The following is a 16,686-nucleotide window of genomic DNA, read 5'->3' on the forward strand; positions in this document are numbered from 1 at the left end:
TCATATTGAATGGCGGTGCAGGCTCGAAGGGCCGAATGGCCTACTCCTGCACCTAATTTCTATGTTTCTATGTCTATGTTTCTATATCTTTAAGGTGGAGATTGATAGATTCTTGATTAGTACGGGTGTCATAGAAACATAGAAAATAGGTGCAGGAGTTGGCCATTCGGCCCTTTGAGCCAGCACCGCCATTTAATGTGATCATGGCTGATCATCCACAAACAGTACCCCGATCTGCCTTCTCCCCAAATCCCTTGATTCTGCTAGCCCTTAGAGCTCCATCTAACTCTTTTGAATGCATCTAGTGATCCTGCCTCCACTGCCTTCTATGGCAGAGAATTCCACAAATTCACAACTCTCTGGGTGAAAAAGTTTTTCCTCATCTCAATTCTAAATGACCTACCCCTTATTCCTACCTGGTTCTGCACTTCCCCAACATCGGGAAGATGTTTCCTGCATCTAGTTTGTCCAATCCCTTAATGATTTTACATGTTTCTATGAGATGCCCTTTCATCCTTCTAAATTCCAGTGAATACAAGCCCAGTCGTTCCATTCTTTCATCATATGACAGTCCCGCCATCCCGGGAATTAACCTCGTGAACCTCCGCTGCACTCCCTCAATAGCAAGAATGTCCTTCAAATTTGGAGACCAAAACTGCAGACAATACTCCAGGTGTGGTCTCACCAGGGCCCTGTACAACTTCAGAAGGATCTCTTTGCTCCTCTACTCAAATCCTCTTGTTATGAAGGCCAACACGCCATTAGTTTTCTTCATTGACTGCTGTACCTGCATGTTTATTTTTAGTGTCTAATGTACAAGGACATGCAGGTGTCGTTGCAATTCCCCTTTTCCTAATCTGATACCATTCAGATAATCTGCCTTCTTGTTCTTGCCACCAAAGAGGCTATCTCACATTTATCTACATTATATTGCATCTGCCATGCATCTGCCCACTCACACAACCTATTCAAGTCACCCTGCATCCTCATAGCATCCTCCTCACAGTTCACACGGCCACCCAGCTTTGTGTTATCTACACATTTGCTAATGTTACTTTTAATTTTCATCTACAGTAAATCATTAATGTATATTGTAAATAGCTGTGGTCCCAGCACCGAGCCTTGCGGCACCCCACTAGTCACTGCCTGTCATTCTGAAAGGGACCCGTTAATTCCTACTCTTTGTTTCCTGTCTGCCAACCAATTTTCTATTCATGTCAATACCCTACCCCCAATACCATGTGCTCTAATTTTGCCCACTAATCTCCTGCGTGGGACCTTATCAAAGGCTTTCTGAAAGTCCAGATACACTACATCCACTGGCTCTCCTTTATCCATTTTACTTGTTACATCCACAAAAAATTCCAGAAGATTAGTCAAGCATGATTTCCAATTCGTAGATCCACGCTGACTTGGACCGATCCTGTTACTGCTATCCAAATGCGCTACAATTACATCTTTAATAATTGACTCCAGCATTTTCCCCACCAGCAATGTCAGGCGAACTGGTCTATAATTCCCTTTTTTTTTAAATCTCTCCCTCTTTTCTTAAACATGGAATAACATTAGGTATCCTTCAATCCACAGGAACTGATCCAGAATCTATAGAACATTGGAAAATTATCAGCAATGCATCCACGATTTCAAGGGCCACCTCTTTGAGTACCCTGGGATGCAGACAATCAGGCCCTGGGGATTTATCAGCCTTCAGTCCCATCAGTCTACCCAACACCATTTCCTGACTAATGTGAATTTCATTCAATTCCTCCATCACCCTAAATCCTCTGTCCCCTAGCACTTCTGGGAGATGTTGTCTTCCGTAGTGAAGACAGATCCAAAGTACCTGTTCAACTCATCTGCCATTTCCTTGTTCCCCATAATAGATTCACCTGTTTCTGTCTTCAAGGGACCCCATTTTTGTCTTAACTAATCTTTTCCTCTTCACATACCTAAATAAGCTTTTACTATCCTTTGTTATATTCTTGGCTAGCTTACCTTCGTACCTCATCTTTTTTCTCTGTATTGCCTTTTCAGTTACCTTCTGTTTTTCTTTAAAAGATTCCAAATCCTCTAGCTTCCAGCTCACCTTTGCCATGTCAGGGGTTATGGGCCGAAGGCAGGAGAATGGGTTTGAGAGGGAAAGATCGATCAGCCATGATTGAATGGCAGAGTAGACTTGATGGGCCGAATGGTAGGTAACATAGAAACATAGAAAATAGGAGCAGGAGGAGGCCATTTGGCCCTTCGAGCCAGCACCGAAATTCATTGTGATCATCGCTGATCGTCCCCAATCAATAACCCGTGCCTGCCTTCCCCCCATATCCCTTGATTCCACTAGCCCCTAGAGCTCTATCTAACTCTCTCTTAAATCCATCCAGTGACTTGGCCTCCACTGCCCTCTGTAGCAGGCAATTCCACAAATTCACAACTCTCTGGGCGAAAAAGTTTTTTCTCACCTCAGTCTTAAATGACCTCCCTTTTATTCTAAGACTGTGGCCCCAGGTAGGAGCATGGAAAATGGTGATGATGGAAAGCTGAAGTCTGTTATGAGTTCAGTCTGTCTTGTTGGTGGGAACATGAGAATTGAAGAAGAGATGGAGATAGAATCAGGAAATGATATAGAGGGAGAATGGATGTTGTTTCTGACGGACTAGTGGAATTCATTGCCACAGAAGGCCGTGGTCAATGGATATTTTTATAGTTGAGATTGATAGATTCTTGATTAGTAAGAGTGTTAGTGGTTATGGCGAGAAGGCAGGAGAATGGGGTTGAGGAAAAAAAATAGATCAGACATGACGGAGTAGACTTGGTGGGCCGAATGGCCCAATTCAGCTCCTGTGGAATATCCTGTACCGACCAGCGACATTATCCCCACACATTAATACTATCCTATACTAGGGACGATGTTTACACTTATACCAAGCCAATGAGCCAACAAACTTATATGCCTTTGGAGTGTGGGAGGAAACCAAATTTCACTGAGAAAACCCACTTAGGTCACGGGGCAAACATACCAACTCCATGCAGACAAGCACCTGTAGCCTGGACCGAACAAGGGTCTCTGGCGGTGTAAGGCAGCAACTCTACCGCTTTGTTCCTCTCCAACTCTCTTTACAAGCTTCCTCCCGCCCTACTCCAACATTAAGAAGCCATCTGACCTGAAAGATGGTCCACACATTGTCTGTATTGGAGATCATGTAATAGGAGCGGAATTAGGCCATTTGGCCCATCAAGTCTTCTCTGCCATTCAATCATGGCTGGTCAATCTCTCCCTCCTAAATCCATTCTCCACCATTCAAGGGTTTCGGCCCGAAACGTTGCCTATTTACTTTCGCTCCATAGATGCTGCTGCACCCGCTGAGTTTCTCCAGCTTTTTTGTGTACCCTCCACCATTCAATCATGGCCTCTATCTCTCCCACCTATCCCTATTCTCCTGCCTTCTCCCCATAACCTCTGACACCTGTACTAATCAAGAATCTATCTATCTCTGCCTTAAATATATTCACTAACTTGGCCTCCACAGCCTTCTGTGGCAAATTCCACAGATCCACCACCCTCTGAGAAAAACAAATTCCTCCTCACTCCTTCCGAAAATAAAGTCCTTTAATTCTCAGGCTATGACCTCTAGTCCTAGACTCTCCCACTAGTGAAACATCCTCTCCACATCCACTCTTATCCAAGACTTTCACTATTCTGTACGTTTCAATGAGGTCCACCCTCATTCTTCTAAACTCCAGCGAATGCGGGCCCAGTGCCGACAAATGCTCATCATATGTTAACCTACTCATTCCTGGGATCATTCTTGTCAGCCTCCTCTGGACCCTCTATGGAGCCAGCACATCCTTCCTCAGAGCTGGTGGCTCAAAATATTCCAAATGCGGCCTGACCAGCGAGATGGACTGAGAAACAATGCAGACAGTTCCTGTCCCAAGATTTTATTGGTGTAACAAATGATAACCAGTAATGGATACTCAAGAGTGGCAAAGTATAGAAAATATTAAAACTATGATGTCGCAATGATTGAAGATCACAGGGAAAGGTAAGATACTAATAGTCAGATAACAATGACAAGAGATTTATTACTAATATCTGCATATAAAGCCTGCAATTAGATTTGCTTCTCATATATCACAATTTGCAGTTAAATCTCCCATGGGCTATAGAAATGGTGACAGCTGATGGGCTCCGACTGTGTATAAATGACTTTCCCTTTATGCAATGTGAAATAATTTTTCAATCAACTGCACTACGTATCAGGTTATGCATCATTCCTTGCAGCCTGATCAGAACCAACTGATGCACTGACATTCTGCAGGGAAGAGAACCTGGTATTCTCGACTTCCTTAGAAGGCTCAGAAAGTTCGACATGTCCCCCCACACAACTCTCACCGACTTCTACAGATTCACTGCGGGAAGCATTTTATCGACAGGCATCACAGATTGGTTTGGGAACCGCTCCGTCCAAGACTTGTGGAGGCAGCCCACACCATCACACAAACTGCCCACCCTGACTCGGCAAGGCCAGCAGCATATTCAAGGACAAGTCGCACCCTGGCCACTCCCTCTTCTCCCCTCTCCCATCAGGCGAACGTTACGGGGACAACGTACAACCTCCGGACAGACAGCACCTGGAGTCAGGATCATAAGGTCATAAGTGATAGGTGTATAATTAGGCCATTTGGCCTATCAAGTCTACTCCACCATTCAATCATAGCTGATCTATCTTTACTTTCTAACCCCATTCTCCTGCCTTCTCCCCAAAACCCCTGACACCCGTACTAATCAAAATCTATCTATCTCTGCCGTAAAAATTATCCACTGACTTGGCCTCCACACCCTTCTGTGGCAAATAATTCCACATATTCACCACCGTCTGACTAAAGATCGAACCCAGGGCTCTGGTGCTGTATAGGGCCTGTCCCACGAGCATGTGACTCCATGCGGCAAGCGTGACCTAAAGGGCCGGCCCCACCAGCATGCGCCTGCATGCGGCAAGCGCGACCTAATGTGGGCGCTTGAGCCGTACGGCCTCGCGGGGCCGGTCCCACTTCGATCGCCGGAGCCATATGGAGTTGTGCGGAGCTGGTCCCGACATCGCACGGGGCTCCAAAAAACTGATCGTGTTTAAAAATTCCGCGCGGCAACGGCCTGCCGGCCCGCAGCTGCCTCGACTCATCTGCTCAGGGTGATGAAGGAGAGCTAATAAATATCACCTTGTCACTAATGCTTACATCCTGAGAATGTCATGATGCAATTTTCAGTTCAGTTCAATTTAGTTTAGTTCACTCACAGTTTAGTAGACATGTGTTCAGTGTTATTCACAGCTCAGACCTAGAGACGTGACCCTCTCGCTTCCCCCCATCTTGCAGAGACTGACTGAGGGACTTAACACTTCTGGGTTTTATAGTCCTCCTGGAAGGGGCGTGGCCTTCAGGAGAGAGAATCTCAACATTTTTTAAACACTAATTACTCTTTTATTTTTTATTGATGGGAAAAATTCTCTTGTCCTACGCAGCGGAGGGGGACTCTGAGTAAGATGGCCAAAAATCACAGCCGTAAGTGGCAGCGTTTTTTCTAACACAGGAAGTGGTCAAGATCAGACTTTTAGTAATATAGATATACGGGCCGGCATCATGGCGTAGTGGTAGAGTTGCTGCCTTACAGCACCAGAGACCCACGTTTGATCCCGATTGCAGATGCTGCCTGTACAGAGTTGTACGTTCTCCCCGTGACCTGTGTGGGTTTTCTCCGGGTCCTCCGGTTTTCCTCCCACACTCAAAAGATGTACAGGTTTGTAGGTTTAATTGGCTTTGGTTAAAATAAAAACCGGTGAATTGTCCCCAATGTGTGGGAGAGCGTTAAATGTGTGCAGGGACCGCTGGTCGGTGCCGACTCAGTGGGCTGAAGGGCTTGTTTCCGCGCAGTCTCTCTAAACTAAACCAAACTATTTATCCTGCAAAACCTATTAGTGTTTGTATAATAATCATTCTTCTGGTCAGCTCAACCAAACCCGACTTGCATGGATTAATTTGATAAAGTTGAAAGAAGATTTCCAACAAAGATCCTCCTGCATTTTAAAATAGTTTGGAGAAAGCAACTCCCTGAGGGGTGCAGGCAAGAAAGAAGGGCGTCAGACATTGTCAACCAAAGATAAATCATAAGTAAATGTATTAATAATATTCGGCCCCGACAAGGAAAAAGCAAGTGAGTAAGATCTTATGAGAAGCTTTTTTCATTTGATGGTGTCTGATAGGAGCTTCAAAGGAATTTGTTCAGAGTACCATAGTGGAGAGATCGGCATTCAGCAGAGACGCTTGGATCTGTCTTTCACAGCAGCCTCGAATACCTTCATCAGAGCTTGGAGCTTGTCTGATTTTCATGTCAGGCATTTGAAGTGAAGTCGAAATGAGGAACTGCAGAGGCTTGAATGGGTGCGAGGACGATTTACCAGGATGTTGCCAGGGCTCGAGGGACTAAAGTTGAATAAAAGCGTATAAGATCATAAGGTCTTAAGAGATAGGAGCAGAATTAGGCCATTCAGCCCATCAAGTTGACTCCGACAGACAATCATGGCTGTTCCATCTCTCTCTCCTAACCACATTCTCATTCTTTCTCCCCATAGCAAAAGGATTTGAGTATAGGAGCAGGGAGGTTCTACTGCAGTTATACAGAGTCTTGGTGAGTTCCCGATGTTGGGGAAGTCCAGAACAAGGGGTCACAGTTTAAGGATAAGGGGGAAATCTTTTCGGACCGAGATGAGAAAAACATTTTTCACACACAGAGTGGTGAATCTCTGGAATTCTCTGCCACAGGAGGTAGTTGAGGCCAGTTAATTGGCTATATTTAAGAGGGAGTTAGATGTGGCCCTTGTGGCTAAAGGGATCAGGGGGTATGGAGAGAAGGCAGGTACAGGATACTGAGTTGGATGATCAGCCATGATCATATTGAATGGCGGTGCAGGCTCAAAGGGCCGAATGGCCTACTCCTGCACCTATTTTCTATATTTCTATGTTTCTATAACCCCCGACACCCGTACTAATCAAGAATCTATCTGTGCCTTAAAAATATCCACTGAATAGCCTCCATCACCTTCTGTGGCAAAGAATTCCACAGATTCTCCACCCTCTGACTAAAGAAATTCCTCCTAATCTCCTTCCTAAAAGAACGTCCTTTAATTCTGAGGCTGTGACCTCTAGTCCGAGACTCTCCCACTGGTGCAGGGGTTCCCAACCTTTTTCGTCCCGTTTACCCCGGGCAACTTTAAAAGCACATAACAATGTTATTTCACTTATTTATGAACAAGTAATGTTGAACAGCTAATGTATACCAGAACCAAACACAGTCAGTCAATGAGAAAAAAATATGTACAAATCCAGAATCAACAAATTTACCCCCTGGGTAAATTTACCCCAGGTTGGGAACCATTGTACCAGTGGAAACATCCTCTCCACATCCACTCTATCCAAGCCTTTCACTATTCTATACATTTCAATGAGGTCCCCGTCATTCTTCTAAACTCCAGCGAGTACAGGCCCAGTGTCGACAAATGCTCATCATAGGTTAACCTGCTCATGACCGGAATAGATCGGGTATACAATTATGAGAGGAATAGATCGAGTGGAAGCACAGGGTCTCTTACCCAGAATAGGTGAATCGAGGACCAGAGGACATAGGTTTAAAGTGATGGGGAAAATATCTAATAGGAATCTGAGGGGTAACCTTTTCATGCAAAGGGTGGTGGGTGTATGGAACAAGCTGCCAGAGGAGGTAGTTGAGGCTGGGACTAGCCCAACGTATAATAAACTGTTAGGCAGGTACATGGATGGGACAGGTTTGGTGGGATATGGGCCAAACGCAGCAGATGGAACGAGTATGTTGGCCGGTGTGGGCAAGTTGTGCTGAAGGGCCTGTTTCCACACTGTATCGCTCTGTGACTGTGCAATAGGGAGAGGTTGATCAGGCTAGGACTCTATTTCTATGAGCACAGGAGGTCGAGGGGTGATCTGATAAAGGTGTACAAAATCATGAGAGGAATAGATCAGGTAAACACAGATAGGTGGGGCTAGTGCAGGTGACATGTTGGCTAGTGTGAGCAAGTTGGGCCGAAGGACCAGTTTGCACACTGTAACGCTCCATGACTCTCTATCACTCGTTATCCATGCATTTTCTCCTCTACACTGGTACCTCACGAGAACGAGAGGGAATAGACAATAGACAATAGGTGCAGGAGTAGGCCATTCGGCCCTTCGAGCCAGCACCGCCATTCAATGTGATCATGGCTGATCATTCCCGTTCCTGCCTTCCCCCCATATCCCCTGACTCCGCTATCCTTAAAAGCTCTATCTAGCTCTTTCTTGAAAGCATCCTGAGAATTGGCCTCCACCTCCTTCTGTGGCAGAGAATTCCACAGATTCACAACTCTCTGTGTGAAAAAGTTTTTCCTCATCTCTGTTCCAAATGGCTTACCCCTTATTCTTAAACTGTGGCCCCTGGTTCTGGACTCCCCCAACATCGGAACATGTTTCCTGCCACTATCATGTCCAAACCCTTAATAATCTGGTACGTTTCAATAAGATCTCCTCTCATCCCTTTAAATTCCAGTGTATACAAGCCGAGTCGCTTTCAACATATGACAGTCCCGCCATCCCGGTAATTAACCTCATGAACCTACGCTGCACTCCCTCAATAGCAAGAATGTCCTTCCTCAAATGGAGACCAAAACTGCACACAATACTCCAGGTGTGGTCTCACTAGGGCTCTGTACAACTGCAGAAGGACCGTGACGTGCCACACTTTTACTGACCAACCAATACAGTAATTGCCTGAGTGTCACTGCTACACTGCGCTCAGTGTAGACACAAGGAACTGCAGATACTGGTTTACATAAAAAGACACAGAGTGCTGGAGGAACTCAGCGGGTCAGGTGACATCACTGGAGAACATGGATAGATGATGTTTCAGGCAGGGACCCTTCTTCAGACTGATTGTGGTGCTCGGGGAGTGGGGAGGGTCGGGATGAAAGCTGGAAGAGAGGAAAGGCAGGCCAAAATAGCGACACAGAGTGCTGGAGTAACTCAGCGGGTCGGCAGCATTTGTGGAGCAAATTTACAGGCAATGTTTCGGGTTATGACCCTACTTGAGACTGAATATAGTGGAGGACATGGGAAGCTGATGTTTTGGTTCGGGACCCTTCTTCAGTCTACGATCATGTTGGGGAAGCGAGCATGGACTGAGAAGGAAGAGTACAGCAGCCTCTCAGGATCCATTTGGCAAGATGACAATTGGTAAAGTGGTACATTTGCAAGATTTTAATTCCTTTTTCATTTGTTTTTATTTAGTAAAAACACATTTTTGTCGCCCGTCGGCTGGGTTCTAGGTGGGTTCCATGCTAGGTGGGCTGCATTAGGTGTTCTTCTAAAGATCACTGGTGTTCACAGGGAACTTTGTGAGATGGCGACCGAGACACGGCACTCTAACTTAATGAGCAACGAGATCAAAGGGCGTAATCTCATTCTGCCTCAAGGGATAAGAGAGAGAGCAGGATGAAACAAGAAAAGAAAGCGGAGGACAGATAATTCGCGAGCTCTGCGCTACAGGAAGTACAAGAGACATGAAGTGAAATTAGAAAGGAAATTGGGAAAGCAAATATGATGCACGAAGATGATGGCGGTCATGGTGGCGCAGTGGTAGATTTTCTGCCTTAAGGGCCTGTCCCACTTGGCTGTCATTTGCGCGTAATTTACGCGACATCATTGACACGCACGCGATGCGCGCATGGCACGCATTACGCGCGCATGGTGCGTGATGACATAGGCAGTGACGCGCAGCCGCGCGCGGTGTTGCGGGATTTTGTGATGTACAAAATTTTCGTGCGCCATCTGCGTGACGCGCAAATGACAGCCAAGTGGGACAGGCCCTTTACAGCGAATGCAGCGCTGGAGACCCAGGTTCGATCCCGACTACAGGTGCTGTCTGTACGGAGTTTGTATGTTCTCCCCTTGACCTGCGTGGGTTTTCTCCGAGATCTTCGGTTTCCTCTCACACTCCAAAGGCGTACAGGTTTGTAGGTTAATTGGCTTGGTAAATGTAAAAATTGTCCCCCGTGGGTGTAGGATAATGTTAATGTGCGGGGATCGCTGGTCGGCATAGACCCAGTGGGCCTGTATCTATAAACTAAACTGAACTAAAAGATGTATTAGAAGGGAATATCCAAAAGAATGGCAACTGTTGCCATTGCAGATGTGCAGGGAGGCTAGATACAAAAAGCTGGAGGAACTCAGCGGGTCAGACAGCATCTCGGAAGAAAAGGAATGGATGACGTTTCAGGTCGAGACCCTTCTTCAGACTGATTAAGAACAGGCAACATTTCGGGTGCATATGGAGTAAAGTGCTCCAAGTAGACTGTGTATTCGAGGAGAAGGAGAAGCAACCAGGGACAACAATGCACAGTAATCTCTCCATGCGATGGGATTCTTTCAAGGCTGAGAGACACTTACATTCTCTAACTTCTCTATCTTGCACCCCATCTCTCGCTCCATCCCTTCCCCACCCAAGTCGTACTAGCTTCAAGGTCATCTTGTTGAGTCTCATTGTCTGCAACTCGTTTTCACCTCGCCCACAGCTAACAATGGCCTGTTCCCTTTATCATCATTACTTTTGTGCACATCTTTCATTCATTTGTTCTCGATATCACCGTCTATATCTCTCGTCTCCCTTTCCCCTGACTCAGTCTGAAGAAGGGTCTCAACCCAAAACGCCACCGATTCCTTTTCTCCAGAAATACTGCCTGTACCATTGAGTCACTCCAGCTCCTTGTGCCTGTCTCACGTGCAGAACTTGTTGACTGCCATTAACATTACCACCAACTTCCACCCTTCACCCTCAAATTTCCTTGGACTAAATAAATAAAAATAAATTCCTCACCACTGTACCATTTGCATGCAGTGATGGTCAGGCCGTTAATTAAAATTACCCAGTTTGGTTTGAAGCCGACAGATAACCAGGGATGAGAGGAAATATATTAAATGTTGCGAGAATGTGCTAACGAACGATCGTGGTTGAAATGTACATGAATCCTATCAGGGTCATGCTAATGATGAAGGGGACTCAAATAGAGTAAATTAGGAGAACGCTGATTAAGAGACAGTATAAAAGGGGGGGGTCGATACATCTAAAAGACGTTCTCATCGAAGCAGAAGGCATTTGTAACAGAATGTGAGACAATTAGTGAGAGGGTCTCAGATAAGGAATAGCTTAGTCTACAACAGAGCCAAGCAGGGTGATAAAGATCAGTCCTGTCTGTAAAACAGAGCTGGCAATGAATAAAACATGAAATGTATTATTGAAATGACAGTAGGCAAGATAAATCAGGAGGCCATCAGTTATCGTGTAAGATTAAAGTGAAATCTTCCATTCCTGGTCCGCTGGAATACGATCTCTTCCCAGCTCGATGAGCGGCACGGTGGCGCAGCGGTAGAGTTGCTGCCTCACAGCGCCAGAGGCCCGGGCTCGATCCCGACTCTGGGTGCTGTCTGTACGGAGTTTGTATGTTCTCCCCGTGACCTGCGTGGGTTTTCTCCGGTTTCAATCCCACACTGCTAAGACGTACAGGTTTGTCGGCCGATTGGCTGCGGTAAAATTATAAATCGTCCCTAATGTGAGTGGGATGCCGTTAGTGTTCGGGGATCGCTGGTCGGCGTGGACACAGTGGGCTGAAGGACCTGTTTCCACGCTGTATCTCCAAACTAAACTAACCTTCTGAGACTTGGAATACCAGCAGCAGGTTCTTCAAAGCATTGGAGAGATACAACCAATGTTGACTCCAATTAAATCCACTTTAAAGATACGCAAAACTGGAGACGATGTCAAAAAAAAGGACATAAAGTGCCGGCGTAATTCAATGGGTCAGGCAGCATCTCCGGAGAACATGGATAAGTGACATTTCAGGTCGAGACCCTGAGTCTGAAGAAGGGTCCCGACCTTAAATTGTGGATGATCAGCCATAGCTGAATAGCGGTAGACAAAAATGCTGGAGAAACTCAGCAGGTGAGGCAGCATCTATGGAGCGAAGGAAATAGGCAACTTTTCGGGTCGAAACCCTTCTTGGTAAATGTAAAAATTGTCCCTAGTGGGTGTCGGCTCGAAGGGCTTACTCCTGCACCTATTATCTATTGTCTATTGTCTATAAATAAATGCATTGACCGCATCCACCGCCTTCTGTGGCAATGAATTCCACAGATTCACCACCCGCTGACAAAATAAATTCCTCCTTCTCTGCTTTCTAGAGGTACGTCCTTTTATTCTGAAGCTACGGCCTCTGGTCCCAGACTCTCCCACCAATGGAAACATCCTCCCCACATCCAATCTATCAGGACGAGGCGTGTAGGAAGGAACTGCAGATGCTGGTTTAAACCAAAGATAGGCACAAAAGGGTTGAGTAACTCAGCAGGTCGGGCAGCATCTCTGGAGAAAAGGAATAGGTGACATTTTGGGTCGAGACCCTTCTTCAGACTGAGAGTCAGCGGGGGAGAAGGCAACCCAAATCTGAGGAAGGACATTATTGCCATAGAGGGAGTGCAGAGAAGGTTCACCAGACTGATTCCTGGGATGTCAGGACTGTCTTATGAAGAAAGACTGGATAGACTTGGTTTATACTCTCTAGAATTTAGAAGATTGAGGGGGGATCTTATAGAAACTTATAAAATTCTTAAGGGGTTGGACAGGCTAGATGCAGGAAGATTGCTCCCGATGTTAGGGAAGTCCAGGACAAGGGGTCACAGCTTAAGGATAAGAGGGAAATCCTTTAAAACCGAGATGAGAAGAACTTTTTTCACACAGAGAGTGGTGAATCTCTGGAACTCTCTGCCACAGAGGGTAGTCGAGGCCTGTTAATTGGCTATATTTAAGAGGGAGTTAGATGTGGCCCTTGTGGCTAAGGGGATCAGGGGGTATGGGGATAAGGCAGGTACGGGATACTGAGTTGGATGATCAGCCATGATCATATTGAATGGCGGTGCAGGCTCGAAGGGCTGAATGGCCTACTCCTGCACCTAATTTCTATGTTTCTATGTTTCTATGAGAGATTTGAAGAACAGTTCGGTAAGTACTGACCAGGAGGTGAGGAAAATGTAGTTTCTGGTTGGGCCTTATCTTTGTTTTTTTGCACATCAAGAGAGTATCACCCCCGGGCCACTGTCGAGCTGTGATCATTATCTCACATGCGAGAAGTTTATCCCAGATCCTCTACCTCGGTATCCTTGTTACCGGCACTAAGGCTGATAAGGAGGATTAGTTGATTTTTCCCGCGACCTTCACTGAAGAACATATTTGATTCTGTCAGCGATGATATAAACAACTGCCTTTCTATTATGCTTTATTAAGATTATGTCCGAGCCTACGTTTTATCAGATGTTTGCAGAGTAGCTGGGGAAAAATGATATATCTTTTGCGCCAGGCAATGGCATTGCTGGAACAAGGGGACATTCAGGATGGCACTGGCGTTTGAGGGCGGGCCATGCGGGCACCATATCTGAGGAAATGATGTTCTATCTCTCGAGGGGGTCCAGAGGAGGTTTACAAGGTTTACATGGTGGCGCAGCGGTAGAGTTGCTGCCTTTCAGCGCCGGAGACCCGGGTTCGATCCTGACTACGCGTGATATCCGTGCAACGTTTGTACGTTCTTGCCGTGATCTGCGTGGGTTTTCTCCGTGATTGATTGATTGATTGATAGAATTTATTGCCACACAACCAGGGCCGGTGGAATTTTGGGTTGTCAGCAGCGGTACAATAATAGAGAACACACAACCACAATAAAAATATAACACAAACATCCACCGCAGCATTCAATTTCCTCCCACACTCCAAAGACATGCAGGTTTGTAGGTTAATTGGCTTGGTAAATGTAAAAATTGTCCCTAGTGGGTGTAGGATAGTGTTAATGTGTGGGGATCGCTGGTCGGTGCAGACCTGGTGGGCCGAAGGGCCTGTTTCCGCACTGCATCTCTGAACTAAACTAAAAAAAATAAGAATGATACTGGTTCACAGGAATGAGTGGGTTAGCATATGATGAGCATTTGACAGCACTGGGCCTCTCCTCGCTGGAGTTTAGAAGGTTGAGGGGGGGTCTCATTGAAACTTACAAAATTATGAAAGGTATAGATAGATAGAGTGGATGTGGAGAGGATGTTTCCACTGGTGGGAGAGTCTAGGACCAGAGGTCATAACCTCAGAATTAAAGGGCACTCTTTCAGAAAAGAGGTGAGGAGGATCTTTATAGCCAGGATAATGCAAGGAAAAGGGTAACCAATATTTCATGTTGTCACTTGTGGGCGGAGCATCAAGGCAAATTCCTTGTATGTGAATACTTGGCCAATAAACGTATTCATTCATTCATGTATCCGTGCACTGTGAACGGTTCAATTGTAATTGCGCATTGTCTTTCCACTGACTGGTTAGCACGCAACAAAAGCAACAGAGTATAGAAGAGAGATCGAGCAACTGTCCATATGGTGCCAGCGCAATAACCTGGCCCTCAACACCAGCAAAACCAAGGAACTGATTGTGGACTTTGGAAGGAGTAGGAGGGGGACCCACAGCCCCATTTATATCAATGGGTCGATGGTTGAAAGGGTCAAGAGCTTCAAATTCCTGGGCGTGCACATCTCTGAAGATCTTTCCTGGTCCGAGAACACTGATGCAATTATCAAGAAAGCTCATCAGCGCCTCTACTTCCTGAGAAGATTACGGAGAGTCGGTTTGTCAAGGAAGACTCTCTCTAACTTCTACAGGTGCACAGTAGAGAGCATGCTGACCGGTTACATCATGGCTTGGTTCGGCAATTTGAGCGCCCTGGAGAGGAAAAGACTACAAAAAGTAGTAAACACTGCCCAGTCCATCATCGGCTCTGACCTTCCTTCCAATGAGGGGATTTATCGCAGTCGCTGCCTCAAAAAGGCTGGCAGTATCATCAATGACCCACATCATCCTGGCCACACACTCATCTCCCTGCTACCTTCAGGTAGAAGGTACAGGAGCCTGAAGACTGCAACAACCAGGTTCAGGAATAGCTACTTCCCCACAGCCATCAGGCTATTAAACCTGGCTCGGACAAAACTCTGATTATTAATCACCCATTTTCTGTTATTTGCACTTTATCAGTTTATTTATTCATGTGTGTATATATTTATATTATGGTATTGCAGTTTGCAGACGACACAACAGTGATTGGGCTGATCACCAACGGTGATGAAACAAAATACAGAGCGGAGGTGCAGAACCTGGCGGACTGGTGCGCATGTAACAACTTGTCACGTAACACCTCCAAGACCAAGGAGCTGATTATTGACTTCAGGAGGTCCCATAATGGTGAATACGCCCCAATCTCCATTTATGGGGAAAGTGTGGAGAGAGTGTCCAGCTTTAAGTTTCTGGGCACTCACATTTCAGAGGACCTCACATGGTCCACCAACACCGCTGCGCTGGTCAAGAAGGCACAGCAACGACTGTTCTTCCTGAGGACATTAAAAAAGACTGGTCTGCCCCAACAGCTACTGACAACGTTCTACCGCTGCACCACAGAGAGCATATTAACGTATGGCATCTCTGTGTGGTATCTCAGCTGCATGGAGGCGGAGAGGAGAGCTCTTCAGCGCGTCGTCCACAGAGCGCAGAGGATCATTGAGACAGAGCTACCAGCCTTGGAGGGCATCTACCACACACGGTGCCTCAGGAAGGCCGTCAGCATCCATAAAGGCTCATCACACCCTTGTAACGGACTGTTCGAACTACTTCCCTCCGGCAGACGTTACAAGGCCTTCTACGCCTGAACCTCCAGACTCAGAAACAGCTTTATTCCAAGAGCTATAGCGGCTCTGAACCGGCCCTGCTGAGTGCCCCCCACCCCCCCTGGACTGTCTCCCTCGGATGGTCACGACACACAGCTTATTTATTTATTTTACTTTTCTTTTTCATCGGTTGGAGCTGCATACTAAATCTCGTTGCACTGAAGTGCAATGGCAATAAAAGATATTATTATTATTATTATTATTATTATTATTATTATTATTATTATTATTATTATTATTATTATTATTATTATTATTATTATTTGGACACACTGATCTGTTTTGTAGTAAATGCCTACTATGTTCTGTGTGCTGAAGCAAAGCAAGAATTTCATTGTCCTATACAGGGACACATGACAATAAACTCACTTGAACTTGAAAGCTTTTCACTGTATCTCGGTACACGTGACAATTGCCTAAACTGAACCAAAGTGCGCTTGTACCTGTAAATACATAACCATTTGACGTTTGAAGCTTGTTACTCACTGTAAGTGCAGCCGTAAAGTTCGACCCTCATCCCGATTCTTCCGTTAGGATTCCAGTCCAGGGGCATAAAACGAAGGAACCTGGCTTTGATGGAGTTTTGTAACTTGTGGTGCACGACAGTATCTGCATTAGAGTTTCCCATGAAGGCCTGCAAGGAAGGAAAGGAAAATATCCATGATAACCAGACCGCCATAATACCAGTTAATAATCACTTGCTGGCTGAAGTTTAGTTTAGTTTCGAGACACAGGCCCTTCGGCCCATCGAGTCCGCGCCGACCAGCGATCCCGGAAACATTAATTGGCACTATCTTACGCATTAGGGACAATATTCCATTTTAATATTTTTATAAGCCAATT

At 45.8% G+C, this 16,686-nt stretch overlaps 1 protein-coding gene across 1 annotated transcript in view; it reads right to left on the bottom strand.

Moving 5' to 3' along the window:
* LOC116975564 (contactin-associated protein-like 5) overlaps positions 1–16,471 on the bottom strand; it is a 480,271-nt gene extending 463,800 nt beyond the window's left edge. The window contains exon 1 of the mRNA XM_033024851.1: positions 16,330–16,471. Within this exon, the coding sequence (XP_032880742.1) occupies positions 16,330–16,471 (142 nt within the window). The remainder of the gene's footprint in view (positions 1–16,329) is intronic.
* Between the last annotated feature and the right edge of the window lie 215 nt (positions 16,472–16,686).

The sequence above is a fragment of the Amblyraja radiata genome, chromosome 7 (genome assembly GCF_010909765.2).
Source record: "Amblyraja radiata isolate CabotCenter1 chromosome 7, sAmbRad1.1.pri, whole genome shotgun sequence".
Taxonomy (NCBI): Eukaryota; Metazoa; Chordata; class Chondrichthyes; order Rajiformes; family Rajidae; genus Amblyraja; species Amblyraja radiata.